We start from the raw sequence: 12,733 nt of genomic DNA, 5'->3' as shown, positions 1-12,733 counted from the left end.
TTGTTTTTTTTATAATATAATGATACTGTATAGTATATTGTTTACATATTTATAATATGAGGATAAGGCATTATCTTTATCGATAACGTACGCATTATGTGTTATTGTGTATTTTCAATTTTCAATTAAACGTAAATGCCAAGTATATTATATATTAAATTAAACTTTGAATAGTATTTGCGTTTGGTATACGCAAAATAAAATGGAACTAAATGAAAATCTAGGCAAGTTAAACTCTGCTCCAACTATCCAAGAAAACGAGCTGCTATCAGAAATTTTTGAAAAAACTTTACTTGAAATATCTATAATGGATTCAATCTACGGCAGTAGTATTATCAGTGAATATGTTAAAGACATTTTCCAAGTATCGATTGACGAATTGCATAATTTTGGGACGTTAAAAACGTTACACGCTATAGTTGACGAAAACGAACAACAGAAAAAACTAAGATTTCGGTTACAAAAAGACGAACGGGAACCAAGCAATGACGAACAATTTATAGAAGAATATGAATCGTTGGAAAAAAAAATACAAAAGTTCAAACAGAAAGAAGAAGAAATTGATGCGATTATCGAGAAGTGTACGGTAAGTACTAAGTTTGTTGAATCGCACCAAAATTACAGAAATGATACACGGATTAAGAAATAAATTATCAAACTTTTCATTTGAATATCTATAGAACTAAAAGTTAAAACCATTTTTATTTGAATTATTTACTTCCTCAAATAAAGAATTATAGAACTATAAATCTATTATCTACTGACTACTAGTAAAGCATGACGTTTTTTTTTTTTAAATATTGATACGAATTAATGTATTGACTATTGATTTTATTAATTTAGGATAAATGATATGTATGTTCTTTTTAATGTGTACCAATAATATGTATACACCAAAAGTAGTTGAAAAAATGCTTTGGTTTTCAACTTTAAGGTTAAAGTTTTGAGATTTTGGATAGAACACTAGATCTAGTTTATAATTTAGAGGTTAACAAAAAAAAAAAAAATCACAGAAAAACGAGAATTTTTACAAGTTGTCGTACAGTTTTTGACAAAATCGATTGCAATGGTTTTACTTTTTCCAATACAGCTCGAGTATAAATAATGCATAAATACTTTAAATTTTCACCAAATTTTTATGTAATAATTTTCTATACACCTATAATATGATATTCAAAATATTTTACGTTTTTATACAAAATCCCACAAAAGTTTATCTTACAGATATGCAAAAATATTTAAATAAATATGCACAATTTATTTCCTGTAAACATTTTAAGTTCAATATTTGACAGAATTCGTAAAATCTCAACAAATTGCAAATTGTTTAATCTATATTGTATTAGGAACTATATAAGTAAAATAAATTACTTCACCTAATATAGCAGTATCAAAAAACATAACATGAAAAAATACCTTTAATAATATATTAGACTGATAGACCAACTTTTTTGATTTAACTTAATATTCTTTTATAAGACGTATAAAATACAATTTATGTAATAATTATAATTTATATCTACAGGGTGTTTCTGAAATGATCTAATTTATTGCCATGTTATGTGTTTTAGGTGTATAAATAAAATTCATAATGTCATAAGTTTGAGATAAAAGAAACTAACTATTTGTGTATTTAATACTGAATTTCTTGTTTTTATTCCAGCTCTGTTAATCATAATTATGTTATTATTTCATCGTTTTAATTAGTTTACAATGTAAAATAATGTGTTAGTTAATCATGTATATTGAATAACAACAAATAACCAACACCACCGTTAATCTTGCAGTGTTCTCATACAAATCGATATGTCACATTACTTTTTTTTAGTCAGCGATTCGAGCGTCAAAAACGCGCGACAAGCTCAAAAACGATGTGACGTATCGATTTGTTTGAGAATTTCGCAAAAAATACAATTAAAACGTTTATTTTTATATTTAAGATAATGTTCTAAAAATAACTGGAAGAAACCTAGATTTTGAAGATAGAAAAAAATTTTCAAAAAAATCTTAATTTGTTCATCACAGTGAGTACCTAAGCGTACACTAATGTCCTCATTTATTTCAGAAATACCCTGTATATATTATTGATTGGACTTTTAATAAAAATTATTACATATTAAAAAGTATACCTATACGGCTATACATAATTTGTTATTTCCTGTACACGATTTATCTACAACCCTTTTTTCGGAACTCAACTTATCAACTATCTTTTTCTTTTCAAAACCCAATTTATCAATTCCGGAAAGTACATTAATGTATACAAAATAATTTTAATAACAATTGTTTTAATTTTTATACTTGTATATGAATTAAACTTACCTTATTATCTGAAAAATTATGTCTTTTAAGAAGTGAAAAATAACTGTAAAAAAAAATCAAAATGTCAACTTTTTCTTTTTTTTGTTTCAATATAAACTTACAATACTTTAAAATGACATATTATATTATAATAGGTACTACTTATAATTGATTTAGTAATACGGAGAAAACAGTTATAAAATATTAAACAACAACTCTATCCAAAATCCAAATGTTCAATGCACCAATAATCATAATCTGTATACCTAATCGACTGTATCTTATTATAGTTGATCGACACTTCTAACTTTCCAATGATTGTGACCATAAACGGTATTACACTGTTTCTTATTTAATTTAATCACGAACTCTGATTAATAATTACTGATTATAATTATTTATAAGGACTGGCGTTTAGGTTCAAACACCGTGATATGATGAGGTAGCTGTTCGCCCATTAACAAAATGTAAGTTCTTATAGTGTAATAGTTTATGACTAGAAAGTTAATCACCGAGGTTACGCAATAATTTTCTTATAATAATTGTATATTTTAAAATTAGAAGAATTTTTAATCTATACATTTTACATTTTAATAAATTGTTTGGTGTCATAAATACTAGACCAGTCATATTTTTGTAGGTTCATTCTGGTAACAAAATTCGACCATAAAAACATGCTTTCGTATTTTCCATATTCCTCAGCTTCTTTTAGTTAAAGAAACATAATTTTATCATCAAAATAAATTTTAGAAGTTCTACCTAGACAAATACGTTCCAGATTTTTTTCAAACCAATTATATTTGCGTTAGAAAAAATCATATAAAATAGATAAAATATATAAATCAAAAACTAGAACGCAATTGTCTAGCAAAACTTCTCAAGTTTATTTTGGGTGAAAAAACATGTTTCTGGATTAACGAGTGCTGAGGAAAATAAAAATACAAAAGCATGTTTTTGGTAGGAAAAAATATAAATTAGAAATTAGAAATTTTCTGTATTTTTCTTTAATTTATTGTGTATTTCATTCTCATTTTTCAACTTTTACAGTTTTATAATTTTTATAATAACTTTTTTTTTTTAACTTAATAATAATTAATACAAATAAAATATTTATTATTAAGTGAGCTGATAATCTGGTCTTGTACTTCAGGTATAGGGAGTCAAAAAATGCAAGAAATAAATCAACCAACCGATATTACGTATACTTAGTTATAATACCTTTATTCAACTCAAATTCTTAATACGATTGTTATCTTATTTAAATAATATCCATGTATAGGCAGATGGTGAACATAAAGCGATACGAAGAGAAACAGAAAAAAACTATGTAGACAAATGGGAAAAGTCTAGAGTGGAAAATTTTAAATTTAAATTTAAATCTGAAGAACTAGAATTACAAAAATATATCATAGAGTTACAAGCCAAAATGAAAACAGATCAAGTCGTAGACAAAGAGAACGAACAATATTTAGATTATAGCATAAAGGTGAGTCAATATACATGTACCTATGTCCTATATAAGTACTTAAAATTTAAAAATACTCTATAGACTATAATATGAACTTGAGAAAAAATTTAAATCAACCAACAATTGTTTTGTTTTCATAGGAATTAGAAGAACAAATTGAGTATTGGGAATGTAAATATAAAACTGATAATAAGGAAATTGACGAAAAACTAGAAAACCTTATTGTAACACTGGAGGAAAAAACCAAAGAAATAGAATGTTTAAAAAAAACAGTAAGAGCATTTTGAATTCTTGTTTTATGTTTTGCTTGTTTTTAGTACGTATTCAGTGGTGACAGTATATAAATAAATAATAGTAGAGGCGGTCGTGATACACCGTAGACCATAACAGCATTGACGTACGCAGACTTTAGTAGCTTATTATTTTAATACTTCTTAGTTCGTATGTACCAATTTCTATAAAATTATAATGTAAAATTCCAGTTTAACGAGAGAAAAATTATTATTGAGGAACATGCCGAAAATAAGCAAAGAGCAGAAGAAGAGAAAAAGCTTATCGATCACATGGAAAAAATGGCTACGAAAATTCAAGCTTGGTGGAGAGGTACTATGGTCAGGCGTCGCTTAGGTCCATATAAACATTTGTCGGGGCCTAGAAAAAAGAGTATCAAGAAATCGTTAGTAAATAAAACGAAAAAAACCAAAAGCAAATAGTATATTATTTAAAAGTAAAAAATAGTTAGAGATAGGCAATGATTAATTTATCTATTCATCGCATCTTCTTCCATAGCCGTAAAAATAATTATTGAATATTATAAGATTTTGAAAATTTAATATGTTACCTTGAATTTCAATAAAACAAGTATTAGGTAAACCCAGTTAAATCTAAAAATAATATCAACAGGTTTTGAAAAAAAAAAGATTTATAAATGATTATTAATTAATCTTTTAATTTTATGTATAGTCCTGCAAATACACGGAGGTTCTTTACCTAACCTTGTAACCAAGGTTTTGATAATAAAAATAAAACTGTAAATAGGTAACAGTAACCTGTCGAATTATTAAAACATAAGAATACAACACATTTTCAGATTGTGTATTACTACCCATCCACCAGAACAAAAAAAGTAAAAGTAAAAACAAAAAAATCTCTGTTTAATCAAAAATAACAGATTTTCTCAATTTTTTTAAAGTGTTTCCCATCCATATGTGAATTGTAAATCTATATATACTTTAAGTACCCATAATTTTCAGAAACTAAAATTATGTGCAGTACAAAATTAAAGTATGTAGGAGTATTAAATTCAAATACTAATGAGTACCTAATAATTATTGAAATATGAATTTTTGTATTTTAGTAATATTACTACAATTAATAATAATTTATGTATCCCAACAAAAACACTACGCCAAACTCCGTGTAAAAAAACGCTCAGTATAAAAAAAATCCACCTCAAAAAGTTGTGATATCATTTTATAGCTATGTATTTAAACTATATAGGAATAGATATATTATTATAATTTATGTTAAAATTCATTGCTTATAAATGAACTTAGCTGGTGACATTATTTAAAACTCATGAGAATTCATTTCGTATTGAGTATACATGTCATCTTTGAAAATGAGTGATACTAATTAAGTGTTATAATTTTAAAGTCACCAGCTAAGTTCAATTTATAAGCAATGAATTTTAACATAAATTATAATAATATATCTATTCCTATATAGTTTAAATACATAGCTATAAAATGATATCACAACTTTTTGAGGTGGATTTTTTTTATACTGAGCGTTTTTTTACACGGAGTTTGGCGTAGTGTTTTTGTTGGGATATCACTAATTTTTTTATGTTATTATTATTATTATTATTATTGTTGTTATTGTAATCATTATTATTAAATATTATAATGTCATTTATGTATTATTAATTATTATATATCAAACATTTAAGTTTTTAATTATTTTTTTCCATTAATAGGTATAATGTAAATATCTTCCCCCCCCCCCCCCCCCGAGGCCACCGTTCATACTTTATTTGAGTATCATTACACCTTACTCAATTATTTTGATGCCTTATTAAGTTTGTATAATGGCCCTCGGTCATTTGTTCCCCATGATGACATATAACTGAATGCACTCGATAATAGATTGAATTAATTTTTAATTTTGTAGTTGAAACTTGATTAATTATTAGGTTATTAATTTTATTTTGGAAATTGTTGGACCAGAGTAATACTTGTAGCATTATATATATATATATATTGAAAGAACAATATTGATAAATGATAATATACGCGAGCCGTTACGTATTAACTGAAAACACCGCCACCGCAAGCGCTGTGACAAAGCACGCGCGTACGGTAAGTGTGTGTGTGTATTTCCTCAGTGGGCGGGGAACTTCATGCGGGCCGCAGGGAATATTATCGAATAACATTTTCTTTTTTTGCCATAAAAATTCATAATATATTTGGCTATAACTCCATTTATAATGTTCAGATCGGATTAAAAAGTGCAGCATGCACTTCTACGGAACATTTCCAATAAGATTGGTGCATTGTCAAACTAAATTATTGTACAAGAAATTAGGTATGCATTGTCAACTATTTTTTTTCGTGATTTCAGATACTTCCTGTAATTATACCCGGCAGTTGTCGCGCGTTGTGATTGCCGATGCGTTCATTTTAAGGCGTTTTTTTTTTTTATACTTAGCGCGACCCTGCCGGGTCGTTAGATAACGTAACGAAATAAATTATAATCGATAATATTGTGATAAATGATAATTATAAACGTATTAATTTTATTTTAAAATGGGGAACGTGGTACGTTATAGTGTTAGATTAGAATATTTATCATCTAATTGTATGTTTGGAAATTGGATCCATCAGCCAACTTAGAGGAAACAAACAATAAATGAACCTAATACTAACAAATTCTCTGGTGCTGATTTCAATAATGATTCATGTAGATAGTAATAATGAAGTAAGTACAATTACACCTACATCGATTAAATAGTATATAGTGATACATCACTATAACGTCTATAAGTTAATGTTGATATTTACGGACTCGTGACTTATAAACCACAATTTCAATAACACATCGTCGCGTATTAAGTGTGCAATATACAAACATTTAGATATTTTAGCCCCTGCAGAATATACCGAATACTGAATTGTAAAATATTAAATATTAAAATATGTACAATTAACGTGTGTGTAAAGTGGTAAACCTTATGTTGAAATCAAATCCAACGACCCGGCAGGGTCGCGCTAAGTATAAAAAAAAAAAAACGCCTTAAAATGAACGCATCGGCAATCACAACGCGCGACAACTGCCGGGTATAATTACAGGAAGCATCTGAAATCACGAAAAAAAATAGTTGACAATGCATACCTAATTTCTTGTACAATAATTTAGTTTGACAATGCACCAATCTTATTGGAAATGTTCCGTAGAAGTGCATGCTGCACTTTTTAATCCGATCTGAACATTATAAATGGAGTTATAGCCAAATATATTATGAATTTTTATGGCAAAAAAAGAAAATGTTATTCGATAATATTCCCTGCGGCCCGCATGAAGTTCCCCGCCCACTGAGGAAATACACACACACACTTACCGTACGCGCGTGCTTTGTCACAGCGCTTGCGGTGGCGGTGTTTTCAGTTAATACGTAACGGCTCGCGTATATTATCATTTATCAATATTGTTCTTTCAATATATATATATATAATGCTACAAGTATTACTCTGGTCCAACAATTTCCAAAATAAAATTAATAACCTAATAATTAATCAAGTTTCAACTACAAATTAAAAATTAATTCAATCTATTATCGAGTGCATTCAGTTATATGTCATCATGGGGAACAAATGACCGAGGGCCATTATACAAACTTAATAAGGCATCAAAATAATTGAGTAAGGTGTAATGATACTCAAATAAAGTATGAACGGTGGCCTCGGGGGGGGGGGGGGGAAGATATTTACATTATACCTATTAATGGAAAAAAATAATTAAAAACTTAAATGTTTGATATATAATAATTAATAATACATAAATGACATTATAATATTTAATAATAATGATTACAATAACAACAATAATAATAATAATAATAACATAAAAAAATTAGTGATATCCCAACAAAAAACACTACGCCAAACTCCGTGTAAAAAAACGCTCAGTATAAAAAAAATCCACCTCAAAAAGTTGTGATATCATTTTATAGCTATGTATTTAAACTATATAGGAATAGATATATTATTATAATTTATGTTAAAATTCATTGCTTATAAATTGAACTTAGCTGGTAACTTTAAAATTATAACAATTAATTTATATAACACTTAATTAGTATCACTCATTTTCAAAGATAACATGTATACTCAATACGAAATGAATTCTCATGAGTTTTAAATAATGTCACCAGCTAAGTTCAATTTATAAGCAATGAATTTAAACATAAATTATCAAAACAAAAACCCTCCGTCTAACTCCGTGTAAAAATTAGCTAAGTAAAAAAAAGAAGAAAAAAATCAAAAAAAAAAATCATTGTATAACCAAAACATTTTTCGCTTCATATAGAATTTATAAAACCAGTAATTTCAAAGCACTATAAAGATGTGATATCATAAATAAATGCTAAGTAAACTGAATTTAAGTATATTTAGTCTGTTTCGATAATTTATTTACTTGGCGAGGAAATTTTAGTATTAATATAGAGTATACAGTGTAAAGTGTTATTATTGGTTGTAGAGTATTATTTTGATTAGTATAGAAATGTTAACTGTAATATTTTTAATTATAATGTCTTATTGTCTAATTATTCATCCAGCGCCACGTTCTTATATTGTATCATTGTATCGTATGAAGTAAAAAATTTCCTCGCCAAGTAAATAAATTATCGAAAGACTAAATATACTTAAATTCAGTTTACTTAGCATTTATTTATGATATCACATCTTTATAGTGCTTTGAAATTACTGGTTTTATAAATTCTATATGAAGCGAAAAATGTTTTGGTTATACAATGATTTTTTTTTTTGATTTTTTTCTTCTTTTTTTTACTTAGCTAATTTTTACACGGAGTTAGACGGAGGGTTTTTGTTTTGTAATAATTACAATTTTAATTTCATTTATAATAATTGGTACAAAATAGTAAAAAATATAAATGTATCTACACTATCTATAGTGGCAATAGATACCTAGTTATAGGTTTAGAAAATTATAGCTGCGGTACATCGATATATATACCACGAGTGAGATATATACGTACGTATTCGCGATAAGCCATATGGATAAATCTTATATATCTTATGTACTTATGACAATAATGTTAGTGAGCACTTTACAGTCTTGAATAACATATTATCGTCATTTATACATTATACTCATTACTCGTATAAATTTGTTTTCGCTTATACAATATGTTGTATATATATACATCGATCGTGTTTTAATTTTAACTATTTGCTATTATGGAGTTTATGTTTAATGAAAAGGGAACTAAGTTGTTGATTATTATTTTTAACCAAGCTCACTTTTAAGTTGATAGTAAGAAATTGAGAAGGGAAATGTGCGTTATTAAACGGGAACCAATTCGACATGTGAGGGTTGGAACTCGGCCGTTCGGGAACCTGCAATTCGATACCAGCCATTAGTACATAGGTACTCTAAAACTAGGTATTTCATTCATATTAATCGTCTAATCAAATACAAAGTGCAAATGTTTTGGTTTTTTTATAGGGCCAGATGTACCAGTTTAGTTTAAACTAAGTTTAAATAAGATTTTTCTTAAACTCGGTTTAAGACCAAATCATATGATATATAAGAGATATATTTAGATATGCCCTAAATAATTAATTAAATCCAATTTGGTTATATTACGTTCACGTCTTTTCAGTTGAATAGTTTAAAACACACTATAGTCTCTACATATACGTCGTAAATGAGTACTAAAAACGGCGTATGAGTGTATGACACATGATGATTATTCGCTTAAATTAAGTAACAATAACCGTGTGAAATTTAAGTTATTTTTTCTACAATTTTAAGCTCGTCTAAACTATAAAGATAAATATCCATCAACAATGCAAAAAGAAAATATGTCTATGAATATAATAAACACACGGGTACCGATAATGCGATGTGTAGGTACACTGTCCAGTGTTTTCGCGTAATACATTAAAATTATGTTTTGACCGAACAGAGTTATACTTTATCCAATCCAATAGTTGATTGGACATTGTAATTCGTAACTTAAGATATAAACAAAAATTACTATCTTTATACATCATTAAAACGTGAGATGATATTTTTTTGAACAACTATACCTTAAGTTGAACAGAACCGATTTGAATCATTTTTGTTTTAAACGCAAGTGTTTGGTACGTATATGAACCATTTAAACGGGAAGGTTTAAAAAAATTATTAGAAATATTTTTAGTTTTCAGTATAGTTATGTAGCAATGTGTGCGTACGCCATGCATAGACCCCTAGTATACTACTGAGCCGTTGTCATTATGAGCACGGGTTAAAAAATGTTTATTCCCAAGTTAGTTACATTATGTGTGAAATATTTGCAGCGTAACTATGTTTAAAAATTACCAAAACTATACAATACAAAACTAATCACTTAATACTTTATTTTATTTCTTTATGTTTAACATATCACATAATTATAAGTTTATAACTATCAATTTTTATAATTTTTCAACTATTTTTTTATTTATTATAACTCGACAACGACGGATATTTCATCTAGTTTCAAGTTTGACTATATTTTATTTAAAATACAGGTACAAATTGTTAGTCAATTATAAGTACATATCATATTATACCATTTAAATTATTTGGCATACACTTTTAAGTTGGAATTTAAAATACCTATTAAAATAAATACTATAACAAATATTTATATGGTAATATTCAACTAATAAGGTAATTAATGAAATAAGTAAGAATAGTACGGTTTAAGATGGTTTAAATAATGTTGGTTAACATTAACCAAGTTAGATTGGACGATTTCTACATGGCCCAGAAAATTTATAATTAATTTTGCCTACATTGCTCATCATAATTGGACGGTACCATAATTCCCGGCAAAAAATTAACATTGTCAGATAGTCTACTTAGCCCTAAGTTAAAAATTATTATTACAAATGAACATTGTACACTTGATATTATGACATTTTCTTAAAAGTTACAGATAATTATAAAATAAAAATAAATAATAGTTGTAAGAATGAACATAAAAATTCATTGCACTACAAATATTGGTTTAGTAAATAATAAAAGAAAATTGATAAGATGTCTCAAAATTATAGAAAAATTAATTTTTTTTATTATTATTATTTATTATTTTTTTCTCTTAAATTACAAATATTACAAGACACACTAAAAAAAAACTAAATATTCTCAAATATTTAAATAATTTTTTTATATATATAAATATAAATTGTGTCTAACACTATTGTATCAAAAATCATGACGGAAGTATCAAATTATTAAAGTAAAACTGTCAAAAGGATTAAAAATACACAACATTTTCTTTTCACTTTGCTATAAACATTTATTTTAAATTATTTATTAAATAACTATAAAAATAGTAAGTATAAACTATAAATATAATTGCAACTTAACAACTTAATAACTACTGAACAATCTTAAAAACTAATTAATTGTCACTAACATACTTTTTATATTTACAATAGGATACAAAAATGAATACCAGTAATTCAGAGATCACTAATTGTCCACAAAAAATACCGCTTTAATAATATCTTCCCTTTCTATCCTGCCTCTAATAGTTATAAGTTATTGTTATACATTTATACTTGGCAGTAACGAGAATCTCATGGGCACACAATAAAACTAATGTTGTTCACGTAATGTTAAAACAAAATAACTTTCAGTCGTTTGTGTTGCATTTCATCATTGACATCATAGTATTATATTTACAAAATTATTTAATCATATTGAACTTTAAAATTAAATAACATACAATTTTATGATTTTATTTGGGTAATTCATGTATTAAGTTTGCTTTAGATTAATATTTTAGATATCAAATCAAATCAATTTAGAAAAAATGCTAACCTTAATAATAATAAAAAAAGGTTAACTGTAATAAATCGATATTTTCATATTTAGTTAAAACTGATTTTAACTGTACCAATAACAATGGTAGATTATTAGACTGAAGATACAGACTTCTAAAATTTTAAACAAGTATATAATAACTCTAAAGTAGAAATATTTCGTTTTTATATATATACATCCAATACACATTTTAGTAACACATAATAGAAATCAAGTTTATATTAATTTAATTGTATCATACTTTGAAGAGTGTCAAATATTATCATTGCAAGTTTAAATATTTCAAAATTAAATTTTAATTTAAAAAATATTCAGTAGACAATAAGTTATTTGCTGTACAATAAAATATTGAATAATTTAAAATTTTTATAAATAACACATTAAATAAATATTGTACAATTGATAAAACTCAACACTGACGAAATAAAAATCACTTTATAGAGTTACTTACTTTGTTTTTTTATTTTTATTACGTTTACAGTAAACTGATGAAAATACATGTTACCCATCATAATAGTATTCTTGCCGTCTGTTATTTTTGCAAATAGTGAGTATATTAATATTAAGTTTGACTATATACTATACATTTATTTAATTAAATGTTTATTTTCAACTGTAGGGTATTATTTTACATTTAAGAATGTCAATGTACTTTTAGTCGATATTAATTTTTTTATTATTTATCTATAATATTCTTGGCATTAATAATATAATGTTAACAATGATAAAATATATATAATATATGTATATATACATATGATATATAAGACCTAAATTCTTAAAGACTAAAAATAATAAAATAAATAATATGATTAATTAAAAATAGATTATTCAATTAGGTTTCAACCTTTTTTTAAAACA

General features: G+C 26.0%; 1 protein-coding gene across 1 annotated transcript; it reads left to right on the top strand.

Moving 5' to 3' along the window:
• Positions 1 to 23: 23 nt before the first annotated feature.
• On the top strand, positions 24 to 5,233 carry LOC126548856 (dynein regulatory complex protein 9-like). The gene is made up of 4 exons (XM_050204064.1): positions 24 to 586; positions 3,581 to 3,787; positions 3,910 to 4,041; positions 4,252 to 5,233. Exons 1-4 carry the CDS (start codon positions 203 to 205, stop codon positions 4,480 to 4,482), a joined length of 954 nt encoding a protein of 317 aa, XP_050060021.1. The 5' UTR covers positions 24 to 202; the 3' UTR covers positions 4,483 to 5,233.
• The last annotated feature ends 7,500 nt before the right edge of the window (positions 5,234 to 12,733 follow it).

The sequence above is a fragment of the Aphis gossypii genome, chromosome 3 (assembly GCF_020184175.1).
Source record: "Aphis gossypii isolate Hap1 chromosome 3, ASM2018417v2, whole genome shotgun sequence".
Classification (NCBI taxonomy): Eukaryota; Metazoa; Arthropoda; class Insecta; order Hemiptera; family Aphididae; genus Aphis; species Aphis gossypii.
This window is presented reverse-complemented; position numbering and strand designations above follow the sequence as displayed.

Coding starts and splice junctions, on each gene's coding strand:
- LOC126548856 (XM_050204064.1), top strand. CDS start 203: ATGGAACTAAATGAAAATCTAGGCAAGTTAAACTCTGCTCCAACTATC. Junction 587..3,580: donor CGATTATCGAGAAGTGTACG/GTAAGTACTAAG, acceptor ATCCATGTATAG/GCAGATGGTGAACATAAAGC. Junction 3,788..3,909: donor ATTTAGATTATAGCATAAAG/GTGAGTCAATAT, acceptor TTGTTTTCATAG/GAATTAGAAGAACAAATTGA.